Source organism: Tiliqua scincoides, chromosome 1 (genome assembly GCF_035046505.1).
Source record: "Tiliqua scincoides isolate rTilSci1 chromosome 1, rTilSci1.hap2, whole genome shotgun sequence".
Taxonomy (NCBI): Eukaryota; Metazoa; Chordata; class Lepidosauria; order Squamata; family Scincidae; genus Tiliqua; species Tiliqua scincoides.
Window position 1 is genome coordinate 171,554,746 of NC_089821.1, and position 13,821 is coordinate 171,568,566.

At 41.3% G+C, this 13,821-nt stretch overlaps 1 protein-coding gene across 1 annotated transcript in view; it reads right to left on the reverse strand.

The window, feature by feature from the left end:
• The window catches only part of DST (dystonin), a 312,958-nt gene that overhangs the window by 160,181 nt on the left and 138,956 nt on the right, over nucleotides 1–13,821 (reverse strand). Inside the window, exons 26-33 of the mRNA XM_066612418.1 lie at nucleotides 12,670–12,827; nucleotides 10,412–10,590; nucleotides 9,964–10,102; nucleotides 9,049–9,242; nucleotides 5,612–5,774; nucleotides 5,108–5,191; nucleotides 3,968–4,075; nucleotides 2,306–2,404 (exon numbers count right to left, since the gene is read on the reverse strand). Coding sequence (XP_066468515.1) covers nucleotides 2,306–2,404; nucleotides 3,968–4,075; nucleotides 5,108–5,191; nucleotides 5,612–5,774; nucleotides 9,049–9,242; nucleotides 9,964–10,102; nucleotides 10,412–10,590; nucleotides 12,670–12,827 — 1,124 coding nt within the window. The remainder of the gene's footprint in view (nucleotides 1–2,305; nucleotides 2,405–3,967; nucleotides 4,076–5,107; nucleotides 5,192–5,611; nucleotides 5,775–9,048; nucleotides 9,243–9,963; nucleotides 10,103–10,411; nucleotides 10,591–12,669; nucleotides 12,828–13,821) is intronic.

Here is a 13,821-nt window from a genome sequence, read left to right on the forward strand (position 1 = left end):
GAGGTGGTCTTCCAGAGTCTTTCTAACTATAGCACATTCTTCCAGCTGAATTCTGAAGGTCCTGAGGCCTTCCTCAACTTCACTTCTTTGAGCCTCTGCTTTCAATGTCAGCTGCTTCACACGTTCTAACTCCTTCTCTGCGGCATCTTTCTCTTTAAGGACATCTTCCAGCTCCAAGCGATATCGTTTTGCCTCTTGCTCAGCCTTTGCTTTCTGAAGCAAAATCTCTTCCATTTTCTTCTGCAGATTCTTCTGTTCTTTTTCAGCATCTCCCTTTATTTTTGGTAGTTCTTCTTCCACTTGGAATTTCTGTCTCCGCAAATCTTCCAACAATTCCTCAAGTTCCTTTATTCTTTCCTTAAGTTTCCTGTTTTCATTCACTACCGCCTTCTGCTGCTGTTCCAGATCAGAATATTCACCTCGTACTAGTGCTTCCTTATTTTTTAAGATCTGCAAAGAAAAAATGAACATAAACAAATATCAACACCTATTTCTTAAAAATATAATATTGGGAAAATGCTGGAATTTTAGTACATGATTTCGGATACTTACGAACTGCATCTACAGCAGACCAGCGACACAGAGCGAGTACCACCACCAATATCACTTTCAGAGAGTGACCAATAGGTTAAAAGAGAAAGAAGCATGAAGGAATCCACCAGCTGAAGTCCTCAAGAAGAATCCCTTTGCTCATTCAGGTCAAAAGATATTATTTTTATTTGAAGATGCTGCCCAGAAGCTTGCTTGCATGCGTCTGTGCTCAAAGTTACAGAGCAACTTTTCAGCAAAACACATCATGCAAGAAAAAGCATTTTAGCATTTTATGTTAGCTGCACAGGCAAAGGAGAGTTTGACTGCTATGGAAAAATACGACACAATTAGTGTTTCGAAAAGTCATCATAAAGCAAACACTGATTTAGCAACCACATTAAATTAGCTAACACAAGAACCACGTTCTTCAATATTGTTATTCAAGTCCTGACTGTAAACCCATATTTACAATAATTTCTGAACAGAAGCCATACATATTACTTTGAACAAAAAACAAATACAGGTTGAGTCTCATTATTCGTGAGGATTCCGTTCCCAGAACTCAGGTGGATGGCAAAAATCGCACTAAAGCAAATCCATTTAAAAAACAATGTCCGTTTGCTAGGCGATATAAAAACAGCCTTGCTGACCTTTGTGATGTAAGTGTCATAAGCAGACAATCCATCCATTAGTCTTTCTCCAGACAGTTAGAAAGGCTTCACACCAAGCCAGCGACCACTCCTTTCACCAATGTAAAGTGATTTTCTTTCATGTGCTCAGAGGTAAGGGAGGGGTTGCTTGCCTTGGAGTGAAGCTATTCTAAATGCCTAGAGAAAGAATGATTGCCAGCTGGTTGCTCTCTCTCACATTAACAAGGCTATTGTTAAACAACTTTTTTCCTTTAATTTAAAGGGCCCTTCTCATTGCATTGAGATAAAAACACAGGTAAAAATTCCGTGGACCATTAGGTTATACCTGTATTGGTCCAGACTCCCTAATCGCAGATTTGGAACCCAAATTCGAGCTCCTGGCCTGGGTTCTGAAGATGCTCTCCTGTGGCATCTGAGAGCCTTTCTGAGGCCCACAGAGGCCTCAGGCAGCCTCTACGGGCTTCAAAAAACCCCGCCCCAGAACAGTTTAAAGGGTTCTTCCAGTTTTTGCTGAAAACTGGAAGGACCCTTTAAACTACCCTGGGCAGCATTCTGAGTCCCACAGAGGAAATAAATGGTTGTGTCAAGTCAGCAGAGAAGGAGACACCGGATTAGTAAATCACTCTTTTGCCACAAATAATGACTGCAATAGATATAAATATAAGGGAGAAAACCAGTCATGTTTGAAAGAAATTGAGTAACTGAAGAAGCTACTCAATGAATAGTGAAATTCCTTATGCAGCTTTTAAGGAAGCAACTGTGACAAGAGGCATGAGCCAGCCTTTAACAGAACTTCATAAAAACATATGTTATTGGTTTCTCTGTATCTGGGTTGTTTAATGAAGAGCCAATATGATGCAACAGAATTTAAACATTATAGAATTTTAGCAGAATTTATAGCTAGTTATAAAATAGCTGTAAAATAACACTCCCTTACATAAAGAAGAGTGGGATGAGAAGATTTCAAGACAGTATTACCTTAGCATTCATATAAGGAATGACTCCAACCACCCTTGTACACACTTGTTTCCATATTTAAAGGGCATAAGGAATTTCTGTCATCCAGGTTTCCATTAAAGTTGTCAGTTCTCTTAACTGCCTCTATGTCAACACTGTTGACTTACCTCTTCTTCCTCTAGCCTTTTCAAAGAGTCACCAGCAAACTTTATATACTGAGTCATCAAGGTTACCAAAGCAGTATACCGTGTTCGTAAATCCATGAACTACAACAAAAAACAGAGGAATGGTACTAATCATGCTGAAATAGAAAGTCATGGAGGGGATCTTTTTAAAAGGGGATTTTTTTAAAAAAGTTATTTAGAGTTCAGACTTCAAAAATGCATTATTTCTTCATTATATCAGCTATACTAATATATACTAGAAGGATGCCCTGGATCTAGCGTATTCTTAGAAAGTAAAATGGTGTTGAGTTATCTTGGTTTAGGTCTACTTTGGGGGTAGCAGGTGTGATGATGCTCTGGGAATGAAACATGAGGGACCTATTCATTATGGAATTAACAGCACAATCCTAACTTGCACTGGAACAGACAGGCCAATGGGCCTGCACTGTATCCAATGCAAGTTTGGAGTTAACTGCAGGCCAGCCCAGGGCAAGGGGAAATTCTTCCCCTAGTAACACTTCAGCAGCCCTAATGGGGCTACTCGGATTTGCGCTATGTAAATTGGTGACACAAATCTGAGTAGCCAGGGGCTGGTCCACGTTGCCCGGAAACAGAGTTAAGATCCAGAGTAAGTGCCAGATCCTGGCCCTGCCTCCCACTCCCCATCCACCCACAGGTCCACCCACCACCCACCCTCTCTCTGCCCAGAAACTATTCCCTGCCTCCTCCTCACCCTTCCCATGCTCCCTGAGACTCCCATGCTGGCCTGGAAAGGCCAGAGGGAAAGCACTCTTCCTGGGGCCCATGCTGGCGTGAGGAGACCAGCACACATCCTTGCGCCGGCCTACCCGACTTGAATGGAGGCGCAAACGTGCTTTACGGCATGTTTGCAACCCTCCCAGGATGGTGCAAGGCCCAAGAGACTTACATCGCTCCAAGGGCACTTTAGGACTGCGCCCTAAAGGACTTGTTTTAGAAAAAACTGTATTCCACTGAATCAGAGCAGTCTGTATGAAACAGGGTAATCACTATGAACAGGTGTAGCCAGACTAGTTTAGCAGTGCTGCCCTGCTGGCCGAATGTGCGTTCTGCCAGTGCTGCCTGCTGAAAAGCAGCTGTAAAGCACACTTTGGCAGCACAACAAGTAGTATGCTGCTGAAGCAGGTAAGCCACTAAGGAAGGCGGGAAGGGATTGGGGGAGGGTGGAACGGAGGGGGGTAAATGGGTTGGGAGGCTGTGGGAAGGGCTGAATCTGGCTGTGATGATGAACACCAGTTCCTACCTGCTCAAGCAGCAGACTCCCTGTCCCCTTTCTCTCCTTGGACTTAAGCCAGCTAAAGAGATGGTGCAGGTCCAAGGAGACCCATTGCAGGGTGGGAGGCTTAAGGAGGGGGAAGCAGATTTAAATTTCTTCCCCTCCCCCCCAAAGCCTCCCACTCTGCTCCTCCCCACTGGATACAGTGCACTCCTCATTAGAATGGCTGCACCAGTGTTGGGGGGAAGGATAGGATTGGACTGTAAGAAAAACCTAGACATATACAACTATTCGTGAATTTTTATATCTTTATACTAAACATATGTAATGAACGTAGCTCAAAAACTTCACAATATACCACTGGAATTCAGGCCACAATAAGTAAAATCTTTAAGGCTACATCCAACTACCTCCTGGATAATGAAATCAGAGGAGCTCTGCATTCTTCGACGTTTCACTGGAGATTTTTGCTGAGAATCAACCATGGCCCTGTATGTCATTGTTTGCAGCTCGTAGTCCTATGGAAAATACATGACATTGAGATGAGCTGCAAGGTACGCGTGTCAATTGATTTTATAAACATTTCAGTACAATGGGCTATGACTTTAGTGAATTCTAAGTACAAGAGACAACTATGTGCCCACTGCTGGGCTCATGCTCCCAGACCAACCAGGGATGAAAAACAGCAGTCTGGGTACTGACTGAGCACTCAGCACTCCACTTGTATAGCTTCCAAGTGAAGCCTTTCAATGTGTCAATCAATTGTCAGACAGAGACAAGATGGAAACATAAATGGAAACAGGCATGCATGAAGTCCAATAGTCACACACAGACCTTAAATAAAGCACGAGAAACTTACTTGCCTCTCCTCCCTACAGCAGCCCCCTGTGGGCCCCCAAAGTTGCCCCTTAATATTAGAGAGGACTCAAGAACAGGGTAGGATAAAGTGTGAGAGTTGGAGGGTAAAGGGTAATTGCTGAAGATAGGAGGGAGCCTCTGCCCATGAGTGGGTTACTCCATTGGATATCTGGTAATTTCACCCCTCCTCCACAAGTCCTCCCATGTCCCATTCCATTCAAATCCTGGTTGTGATTCTCACAAATTGTGTTTTGGGGAGTACAGAAGACTTCTGTAATTAGGAGGGGTTTGAACCTCTGCTTGTGCTAGGGCTGGAAACAATCCCAAACATCCTCCATCGATATATTACAGCAGACTATGGCTGCTCTATAGCGCTCCAGTAGAATGTAAATCTTCCACAAAACTGGTTACGGGTTGTGCAATTTACAGACCACAACTGTAATGCCTACAAAGAGCAGCTGGCACAATCCACTCTAACAATGTGGTTGTTGTGGTTGTGTCATAAAGAGTACTGCTTATGTACCATGTGAAGTATGTTTCAGAATACACTGGAAGTCCCATGTTTCTACACACAAACTGCTGTTTGCAGAAACAGGTCATATTATGATGGAGCTCTGTACATAAATCAATACAACATCATGCAGAACTGCAAACGGAGGCTGTACACTGTACACGTATAATCATAATTTTACCTTTACAGCCGCTGAATACTGCTCTGAGTATTTCTGGCATTCATCTAGTTTGTTTTGTTTCATCTCTATTTCAGAAATCAGCATCTGTAAAACATATAGAAGATTTTAATATATAATGGTGTCAGCCTATTCAACTTAAATGCCTGTTTTAAAGCCTAATTGTTCTGCCTACATAGACAGATGTCGTAGACTGAATTCAAAGGACAAACTTCAGAAGTGTGTTGTTATGGTGTAGTTTTATTTTGCTCCTTCCTACAAAGAATTTCAAAACATTATACCATTCAATTAATTAAATTAGTCAATCAGTGACATTTATATTATGTACATTTTTACAATTCAGACTTGCACATTTTCCCCATTTAACAGGCAGATTCTATGTAGACATCTAGGAATGACAGACTTACAATACATATCTGAGGATTGTATTGTTAACTGAAGAGTAACTGCATGCATCTGCATAGTTATTAATTTTATACATCTAGGGATGGAACCTCCATCTTATACCTTTTGCTGGTTTAGCTGTTTAGCCAGAGCTTTACTGTTCTGAGGCGGGTTTTCCTGAAACTTCTGTTGAGTTTCTTCAACTTGCTTGATCCAGTTATCCAGGGCACCGTAAGTATCCCTGTAGTACTTGAGAGATTTACTGACACCTTCTAAGTCACGCAGCCTGGTTGAGTAGAGAGCAAGCAAGGTCAGTAAGGAACAACAAAATGTGTAAAGGGAACAAGCAGTATCCTACCTTAAGCCATTTCTGCCAGGCATTGCATATACGCAACACCTGTCCAAACGATTCCTTAACCTATTTCTGCCTTGCCCACAGGTGTACACATTTGGTCCCTGTCATATGCAGACTGCCAATGCAGGCTGCCCACAACTCCTGCCAAACCCTGCCAATGCAGGCTGTCCAGAACTACAGTACCCCTGATACATGGCTATCCAGCCTGTGTCTAAAGAACACCAATGATGAGGCAAGACTATTCCATGTCCTATGACCTGGCACCACCAGGAACTTCTTCCCAACATTTAATCAAAATCTCCCTTATTGCAATTTAAACCAATCTGTCCTGGGACTACCTTCCATTGCAAACAAAAACAAATCGACTCTCTCTTCCACATGACAGCTCCAACGGTCATTCCTAGGTCCGTAAAGCCTGAGACAGAAAATCTCTTACATGAGAGACTACCATAAGGCCCCATAAGATTGTGCTGTGATGTCTTCAAAAAATATAAGTTCATTTTTACAGGAAGCGTGATGTCTCTCCCTGATTTTGTTCAGAAAACTATAAACTCAATGAGGAAGGACACAAGTGAGGGTGGAGAGACAAATCTGCATTCCCTCTCCTTTAATCTTTCTCTCATAGGCCTGCTTAAATGGAAACCTTCTAGGTTTGCTGAACCACAGTTTTCCACAAGATTTGAACTAGGAAATGTTGGTTTAAACAACCCATACAAACAAAGATCAAACCATGGTTTGATATCCTGGTTTGTAGAGATTACTTAAACCACCACTGTTACATGGTTCAGGTGACTTGAAAATCATGCTTTAACAAACTAAGAAAATATTCAATGTAACCAGGTGAAGAAGGAATAAAGAGAGAGGAGCAATGTATGCAGGGAGTCATCATTCCTTCCTTACTTGTTCACAATCTAACAAATTACAGATTGTTGAATCATATGAACTGGGTGATCATATTTCATATACGAAAGTGTTTTGTCTCTGCATCTCCCTCATTTCAAAGGGCAGCAGCTGAGAGAAAATTAAATCCTTGTCACACATAATGTACAAGTGCAGACAAAGATGTTTTCAGGCCAGGATATTTAGATGCAGTTCTTCACAGCAACCACTTAAGGGCCATTCTCCAGAGCTCAGGACTGCTTTAGAAATGAAACCAACAGAGGCTATTCACATGCATATCTAGACTTGCAATCTAAATTGTTCAAAGGACTAAAATGAAGACCTTTTTTGAAATAACTCTCCAATTTTGTACATACTAATTAAATCCATTGTGCTATTTTCTCTGTGACGAAAACATTACAGAAAAGAGCATGAAATAATTTATTATGGCACAAAAATACAGTATAATTAATGACTAGCAGCCCAATCCTATCCAATTTTCCAACACCAGTGCAACTGCAACGCAGCCCCAGGGTAAAGGAACAAATGTTCCCATACCTTAAGGAGGCCTCTGTGACTGCATCCTCAACACAGGAAGTAGTGCATACCCCAAAGGTACAGCAGCACCAGCACTGGAAAATTGGATAGGATTGGGCCCTAAGTTATAATGATTAAACAACAAGGTCATAATTAAGATTGCTAGTTTTTGCACAACTTCTTTCAAAAGTTAAAAAAACTGTAACAAGCTAGTCTTTTTATGTATCATCTCACAGTCACTGATAGGAAACAGGAGGCTGAACATTTGCAGGGAACAGCCTGTTTACACTTACAAGCCATAGTCAACACAAAATCTGTTACTCTAATACTAGCAGCACCTGAATGTTGATAATAAACTGACAGCAAAGTCTATTAAAATGTTCAAGAAAGGCAGCAATGCTTCATATTTATTTTACAAGCCAAGAGCAGTATTTTAATTTGCCATAAATGATGTCCTGAAGAGCTGCCTTAGACAGTGCCAGGACAGAAGTCTATCCAACGTTCTTAGCGAGTCTAGTATTTTGGCATCCAAGACAGAAGACTTAGCCGGTTATGCTACCTAGGATGTGGAAATCCTAGGACATCTCCTACTGAAGATGCCAGGAATTGAACAATAGGTGTCAGACCATGCAATATTTGTCAATAGGTGTCAGACCATACTTCTACAAATCACAGCCTGGGAACCACTTCCTTTTGGGTTCCTCCTCCCATGCAATCCCAGTATATATGAAGGAACCATGTGAGTTGCCCTTCCTTACATCACTATCCCCATCTCGAGTTTCTACATGCTATTAATGGCCCAACCCTAAAGGGCCAATCCGATAGCGGAACTAGTGTTCCACCAGCAGAGGCTGCCTCTTCAGCAGCGTACAAAACCCATATGCAGCCCAAGTGCTGGCAGGAAAGCTGCAGAAGGCCCGACGGACCACTGCTAGCCCGCCAACCCAGAAAAGCTGGCAGAAAAGATGAGATAGAATGGGGAAACAAGAAGGAGAGGGGAGGGCAGAACCAGGCAGTGATGGGGCACGGCAAAGTGGGTCCAGGAAGGGACTGGCTTCAGTGGCAGCGGCATCTACCAAACCTCTTCCCAGACTCAATTCCTTGACAAGGCTCCATGCGGAGCTGTGCTACAGGACTGAGTAGACTTGTCCAAGTAAGTGTTCCCTTACCCAGAGGAGGTCTCTGGGACTGCCCCTTCCTGCAGGAGGCAGTGCAAGCCAGTTTGGCACGGCTGCTATGGCAAGGAGGAGAGCATAGGATTGGGCTGTAAACCAGGTGATGTGGCAGCAGGGCTATTTGTTTGAATCCAGGACTGCTCCAATTATGTATAAAGCAGGAGGTTATTTGTAGAGTAAGAGAGTTTGAGATGCTCATGATCATATGGCTTATCTCTCCACAGTCTGCAGTCCCAGGCGTTTTTCTTCCCAACTGATTTCAAATGGAAGTGCACTTTGCTGAGCAAGGCTACAAGAACATGTAGCAAGCACGGACTGAGTTCCTCTTCCAACAACCACATACCCCCTTTGCCTTACACACTGGACCCAGGTGCTGGACTCTAAGCTTCTTTCTTGTTCATTCAGAAATATCTGTGTAAAAATATGTATTGTATTTAAAATGGACTATATTGGAGGAGCATGTAGCATCTTGACCATTAACTGTTTCAATATGGTCCTGTTTCAGCTATACTGCATTAGCAATGCTGCCTCTATTCAACATGCAGTGTGTTGTAGCAAACACAAAGGAACCACATCTAAAAGAGCTATTGGCTCCTGAACCACAGAAAACTAACCTGTTTTCAATTTGAGAATGAACATTTTGCCATCTCTCAGTTAGCTGATCAGCTTTTTCTTTGTGCCAGTCAAAGTCAATATCACGTTCCTTATGCGTTTTAAACATTTGATCACTAACTGCTTTAGCCTTCTGGAGTTCATCTTCAAGGGCATGGAACACTTCTCTTTTTTCATCAACTTCTGATCTCCATTGCTGGAAAACAAAATATGTGAAAACTCAATATAATTGGAAGAAATACTGTTTTGAACTAGCATGTGCACATGACATAAAACTGATCAAAGGATGTTCACACAAAAACGTGACTGATAAAAAAACTTGTACAATTAAATTATGATACTTTTTTATTATAACTTTAACAAAGATGTTAATTATAAACGTTCCAGTAAGAAGGGTTTTTTTGTTCCAGCGTTATCTCTCATGCAGCTAAGTTTCCCTGCTCTTCCTGATTCCAATTGTAAGGGAAGATTAATCACATAAAAGAGAATGGTGGAAGGAAAAAGTCTGGTCAGCGACTCCTCTTTCTCTGTCAGAATGACTTGGGTAGAGCTCCCTTTGCCCTGAGACAATGAGACAAGGAAAGGGACAAATGACTGCCCTCAAGCCACCCCAGCTTTCTTTGCTTGCCCAGGCAGCTTGTGGGTGGGCAGCTTTCAGGATTTAAACAGGCGAATTGCTTTTCACATAATCATGTGTGGGTCAGCTCTTATTTCAGTGCTACTGTGAAATAATGAAGTAAATCAGCTATTGATTGCCTGACAATATTTAACTGATCAGCAAGCGTATTCTTGTTACGTACTGCAATTTGTTTGTGTGCAAAGGCCAAACAGTATGCACTATTTGAGAATCTACTTTACCTTATTGTTAAAATGTATGGCTATTCCAAATTGCTATTTTGTGTACACAGCGATCGTACCTTTAATGTACCCATCAGGTTCTCAATGTTACTCTTGTCGGCAGTTAACGGCTCTTCCTCACATAGTTTGGTCTCATATAGTTTTACAAGCGCTTCAGCTCCTTGTGTGTTTTTAAGAACCAAATTTACAGTTTTTAACCTGAAAGAGAGGAATCACTCACTAATAATAATTTCCAAACAGCTTAGAGTTTTTGAAACTTGCTTTAATAACTGTACATGATGACTGTATACTTCTAGGATCCTTTCATGAAGTTATGCATCTACCACTAAATTCAACAAAATATATACTTAAATATGAAATTTAAAAGGCTGTTTCCCCTTCTTACATGTTTAGTATCTATCAACCAGTCAAATCATTATTTGATGTCAACACAATATGAATGTGTATAATAACTAAAAATATGAAGTCTAACAAAATCTGAGTCTAACAAAATGATGGCCTACTTACTTTTCTATGTAAATGGAAGACATGGAGTAAATCTGATTCATATTTTGAATTACAAGGTTAAGCTCCGACCGCAGGGTAGGAACTGAAGGTGAACCAGCAGCTTGATTGAAAAAATCATCACATTTATCTGTGATTGTTCCCAAGTCCTCTTTGAGTCGATCCAGCTCCTTCTTCAGTTTCTACAGAAAAGAAAAAAGATGAGATGTTATTTCTTCTATAACTGGGGGTTATCAAACTGTAAGCCCCCCTAAGTCAAAGAAAAAGAAAAGTACTTCAAAAAAAGAAATCTATGAGAAACATGAGAAGACAATTGCTAGAGGAGGTCTACCAAATTACAGACTCCAGTCCTCACTGTTTTTCTTGGAAGTTTCTGAACCAGGAAGTAAAATCATCAACTCCACTTCACCCGATTGTTGCAACTTCTTGTCCAATCCTATCCCCCATCTGCGCTGCCAGAACTCATGTCCCAATAGCATAGTGTGGTTCACAATATTGCAAGAAGTGAAGTGCTGCCGTGTGCTACCAAGTCACTGCCGCAAACCCAGAGTAGTGATGGCGATGTGGCAGCAGCCCAGCTGGCTCCCCCAGCACCAGTAAGGTGGTGTGGGGTGTGGTTGGTGATTGGGGAGGGGAAGTAACAGGGTGGAGAGGGGGAGGCACGTCGTGGGCAGTTAGCAGCAAATGAACTGCCAATATCCTATGCACCCCGCCCAGCCTTGCATCCACTCAGATTTGTGCCAGCCAAAGAGCTGGCACAGATCGAAGTAGACCCACACAACAACAGGGGATATTCCCTTACCTGGAGATAAAGGAACAAAACATTTCCTTACACTGAAGAGGCCTCTTGGCCAACAACGCTGCCACCGTCCTAGCATTGGCTGCAGAATGCACCTCCATGGTGTGCCTGCATCAATGCAACTGATGTGGGATAGGACTGGGAAATTAGGTAACTACCTGCCACTGACTAAGCTGGTTTTAAGAACTAGAAGCCAGTGGATCATTCACCCAGTTTTTGCAAAAATTTTTGCTTCCCGATGCAAAATCTGACTTCCAAAGGCCAAAATGGTTCTAATCTTTCCCATTTCCATCTTTCTGCCCAATTGGAAGCTTTTTTTCCATGGAAGACAGTAGCTTCTGATTTAAAGCTCTGTGTTCATGGACAGACTTTTTAAAGAGAACCCTTAAGCACCTCCACAGGAAACACTATGTGGGGCAGGAACATTTCCTAATGAATCCATGAAATTCTATTGGATTTTGTCCCAGGTACAATTTCATTAAAAAGCATGGATTATGGATCCGCAGGTTATTTTTCTGTGGAGCCACACGCATGACTGCTCTTAAAAGACTATTTATGACCACAGCTGGTACATCAAGAGATACTTTATATATCCGAACACTGTATCTTATTTGTACCTGAAGATGTTTACATAATTCTTTTTTAATTTGTGGAGGCCGATCATTATATTTTGAAAACCTCTTACCTCCTCTGAGTTAAACACCAAGACGAAGGTAAAGAGATGACTAATAAAGTGTAGCAACTAGCCTATTGGAAGCCAAAAAAGAAATTTTGTTTCAGATTATGACTAAAGTTTGCTACTTAACTGGCCAATGTTTGGACTTCTCACTGATTTTAGATTACTGTGGCCACTTTAGGAGACATTTATTTATCTGGACTTACAAATATCTTTTTTGCCACTCCAACAATAGGCTTTCCTAGCAGCGATCCAATATATGTGATTTAATAAACATCTTTAAATAATGTGATTTAATAAACACTATTAAATAATACAAACCCAAAATAGGAACAAAACTAGCTTACCAAAACTGCCATTCACAAACCAAAATTAATCTTAAATACTTTACAGTCTTTTAGCACAATTCTATACATGTCTACTCAGAAGTAAGCCCTACGGTATTCAAAGGAACTCCCAGGAAAACATGACTAGGATTAGAGCCTTTAAAAAGTCCAGGCTTGGAAAAAAAACTAGGCTGACTAGGCTCACCAGAGGGAGGGAATCGGTCTACAGACTCCTCTAAAACCTATAATCAACATGGCCCAAATTATTACTTTTCTCCAATTAAGATATTTGCTTCCCAGCTATAACTTTTTCAGTATAATTTGTAGCAGCATCTATACAGATGATTGTAATAGTTCGATTTGCGTGTACTCTTTAGGAGTTTGTAAATACTATAAGGGTTATATCAACTGCTACAGAGTTTTGAGGATCCGTTTTCAAAACCAGGCTCAAAAGACTTACTTCTTGTTCAGAGATCCGGAATACACTTTCATGCAGGTCGTCTCTCTCCAGTGGGGTTCGGATCTGCCTAATCAGACGATCTTCACAATTCTCCAAACGAAGTCTGATGTTTCGAACTTCTGAGATATATAGGTTGAAAATGGATTCCTCATGCTCCTCTATTGAAGGGAATGCACACAAATAAAACCACATATTTTAAATATCTTTGCATAACAGATATTCCAGTGTCATGGTGTTTCAGCAGAGTGCACGATGCCTCTGCTTGAAGTCCAGAAAACAAACAGAAAGTGATCAGAAGCAACACTGTATGTGATAATAATGGTGGGGGAGGAGGAGAGCAAGTACCTTGCAGTTTCCATTTCCAAGCTCCTCCAACTATCTGCAAGACCTTTTGTATCTGCCCCAATGGAGACAATATCTATGTTACCAGTATAGGGACACTTTGTGCATACTCCCAAAGAGAGATGTAATAATCACAGAACAGCCAACAGGACAGCCAAGTATGAAGGAAATGTAAATCACAAGACCCTGGTATTTTTTGCTTCCTACATATATCACTGTCATTGAGAAAAAAGTCTTCAGATATGACAATATGACATTTTTATCAATCCTTTCACTAAATTACAAGAGGCTCACTATGGCAAGTCCCCACTTGCCCCCTGATGGGGCACTGGATACAACTGATGCTGCTGGTAACTGAGGTTTCAGGGGTTGGCAACCTGATCTCTGACTTTCATGATCAGGTTCACTTTCTTCAGTGAATCTGGACAACCCATGCCAAACAAATATGCATATCCCTTTAGTCATAGGTATTATCATCCCATCTGTGTACGCACACTGATTAACTGGATTGTCTATGGTTCTTTCAGTCAGATGTTTTCATAACAAGATGGTATTAAAATCCATAGCAATGAAACCCTTATCGTTTATTGCAGATACAGTCAGCATAGTATATCTTTACTCCATACAGTGATTTATAGGTTCCCTTTAATCAGCTTTAATCTGCCATTGCTTTCCTTTCTCAGTATCAGCCTGAACATGTAACACAATGCAACTATTCAGCTTTATAGAACTAGATAGCCAGAATCATTTATGTGTTTGAAGCTTGACTGCATTATGCATTCCAAAATAGAGATGGAATATTTAGAACAG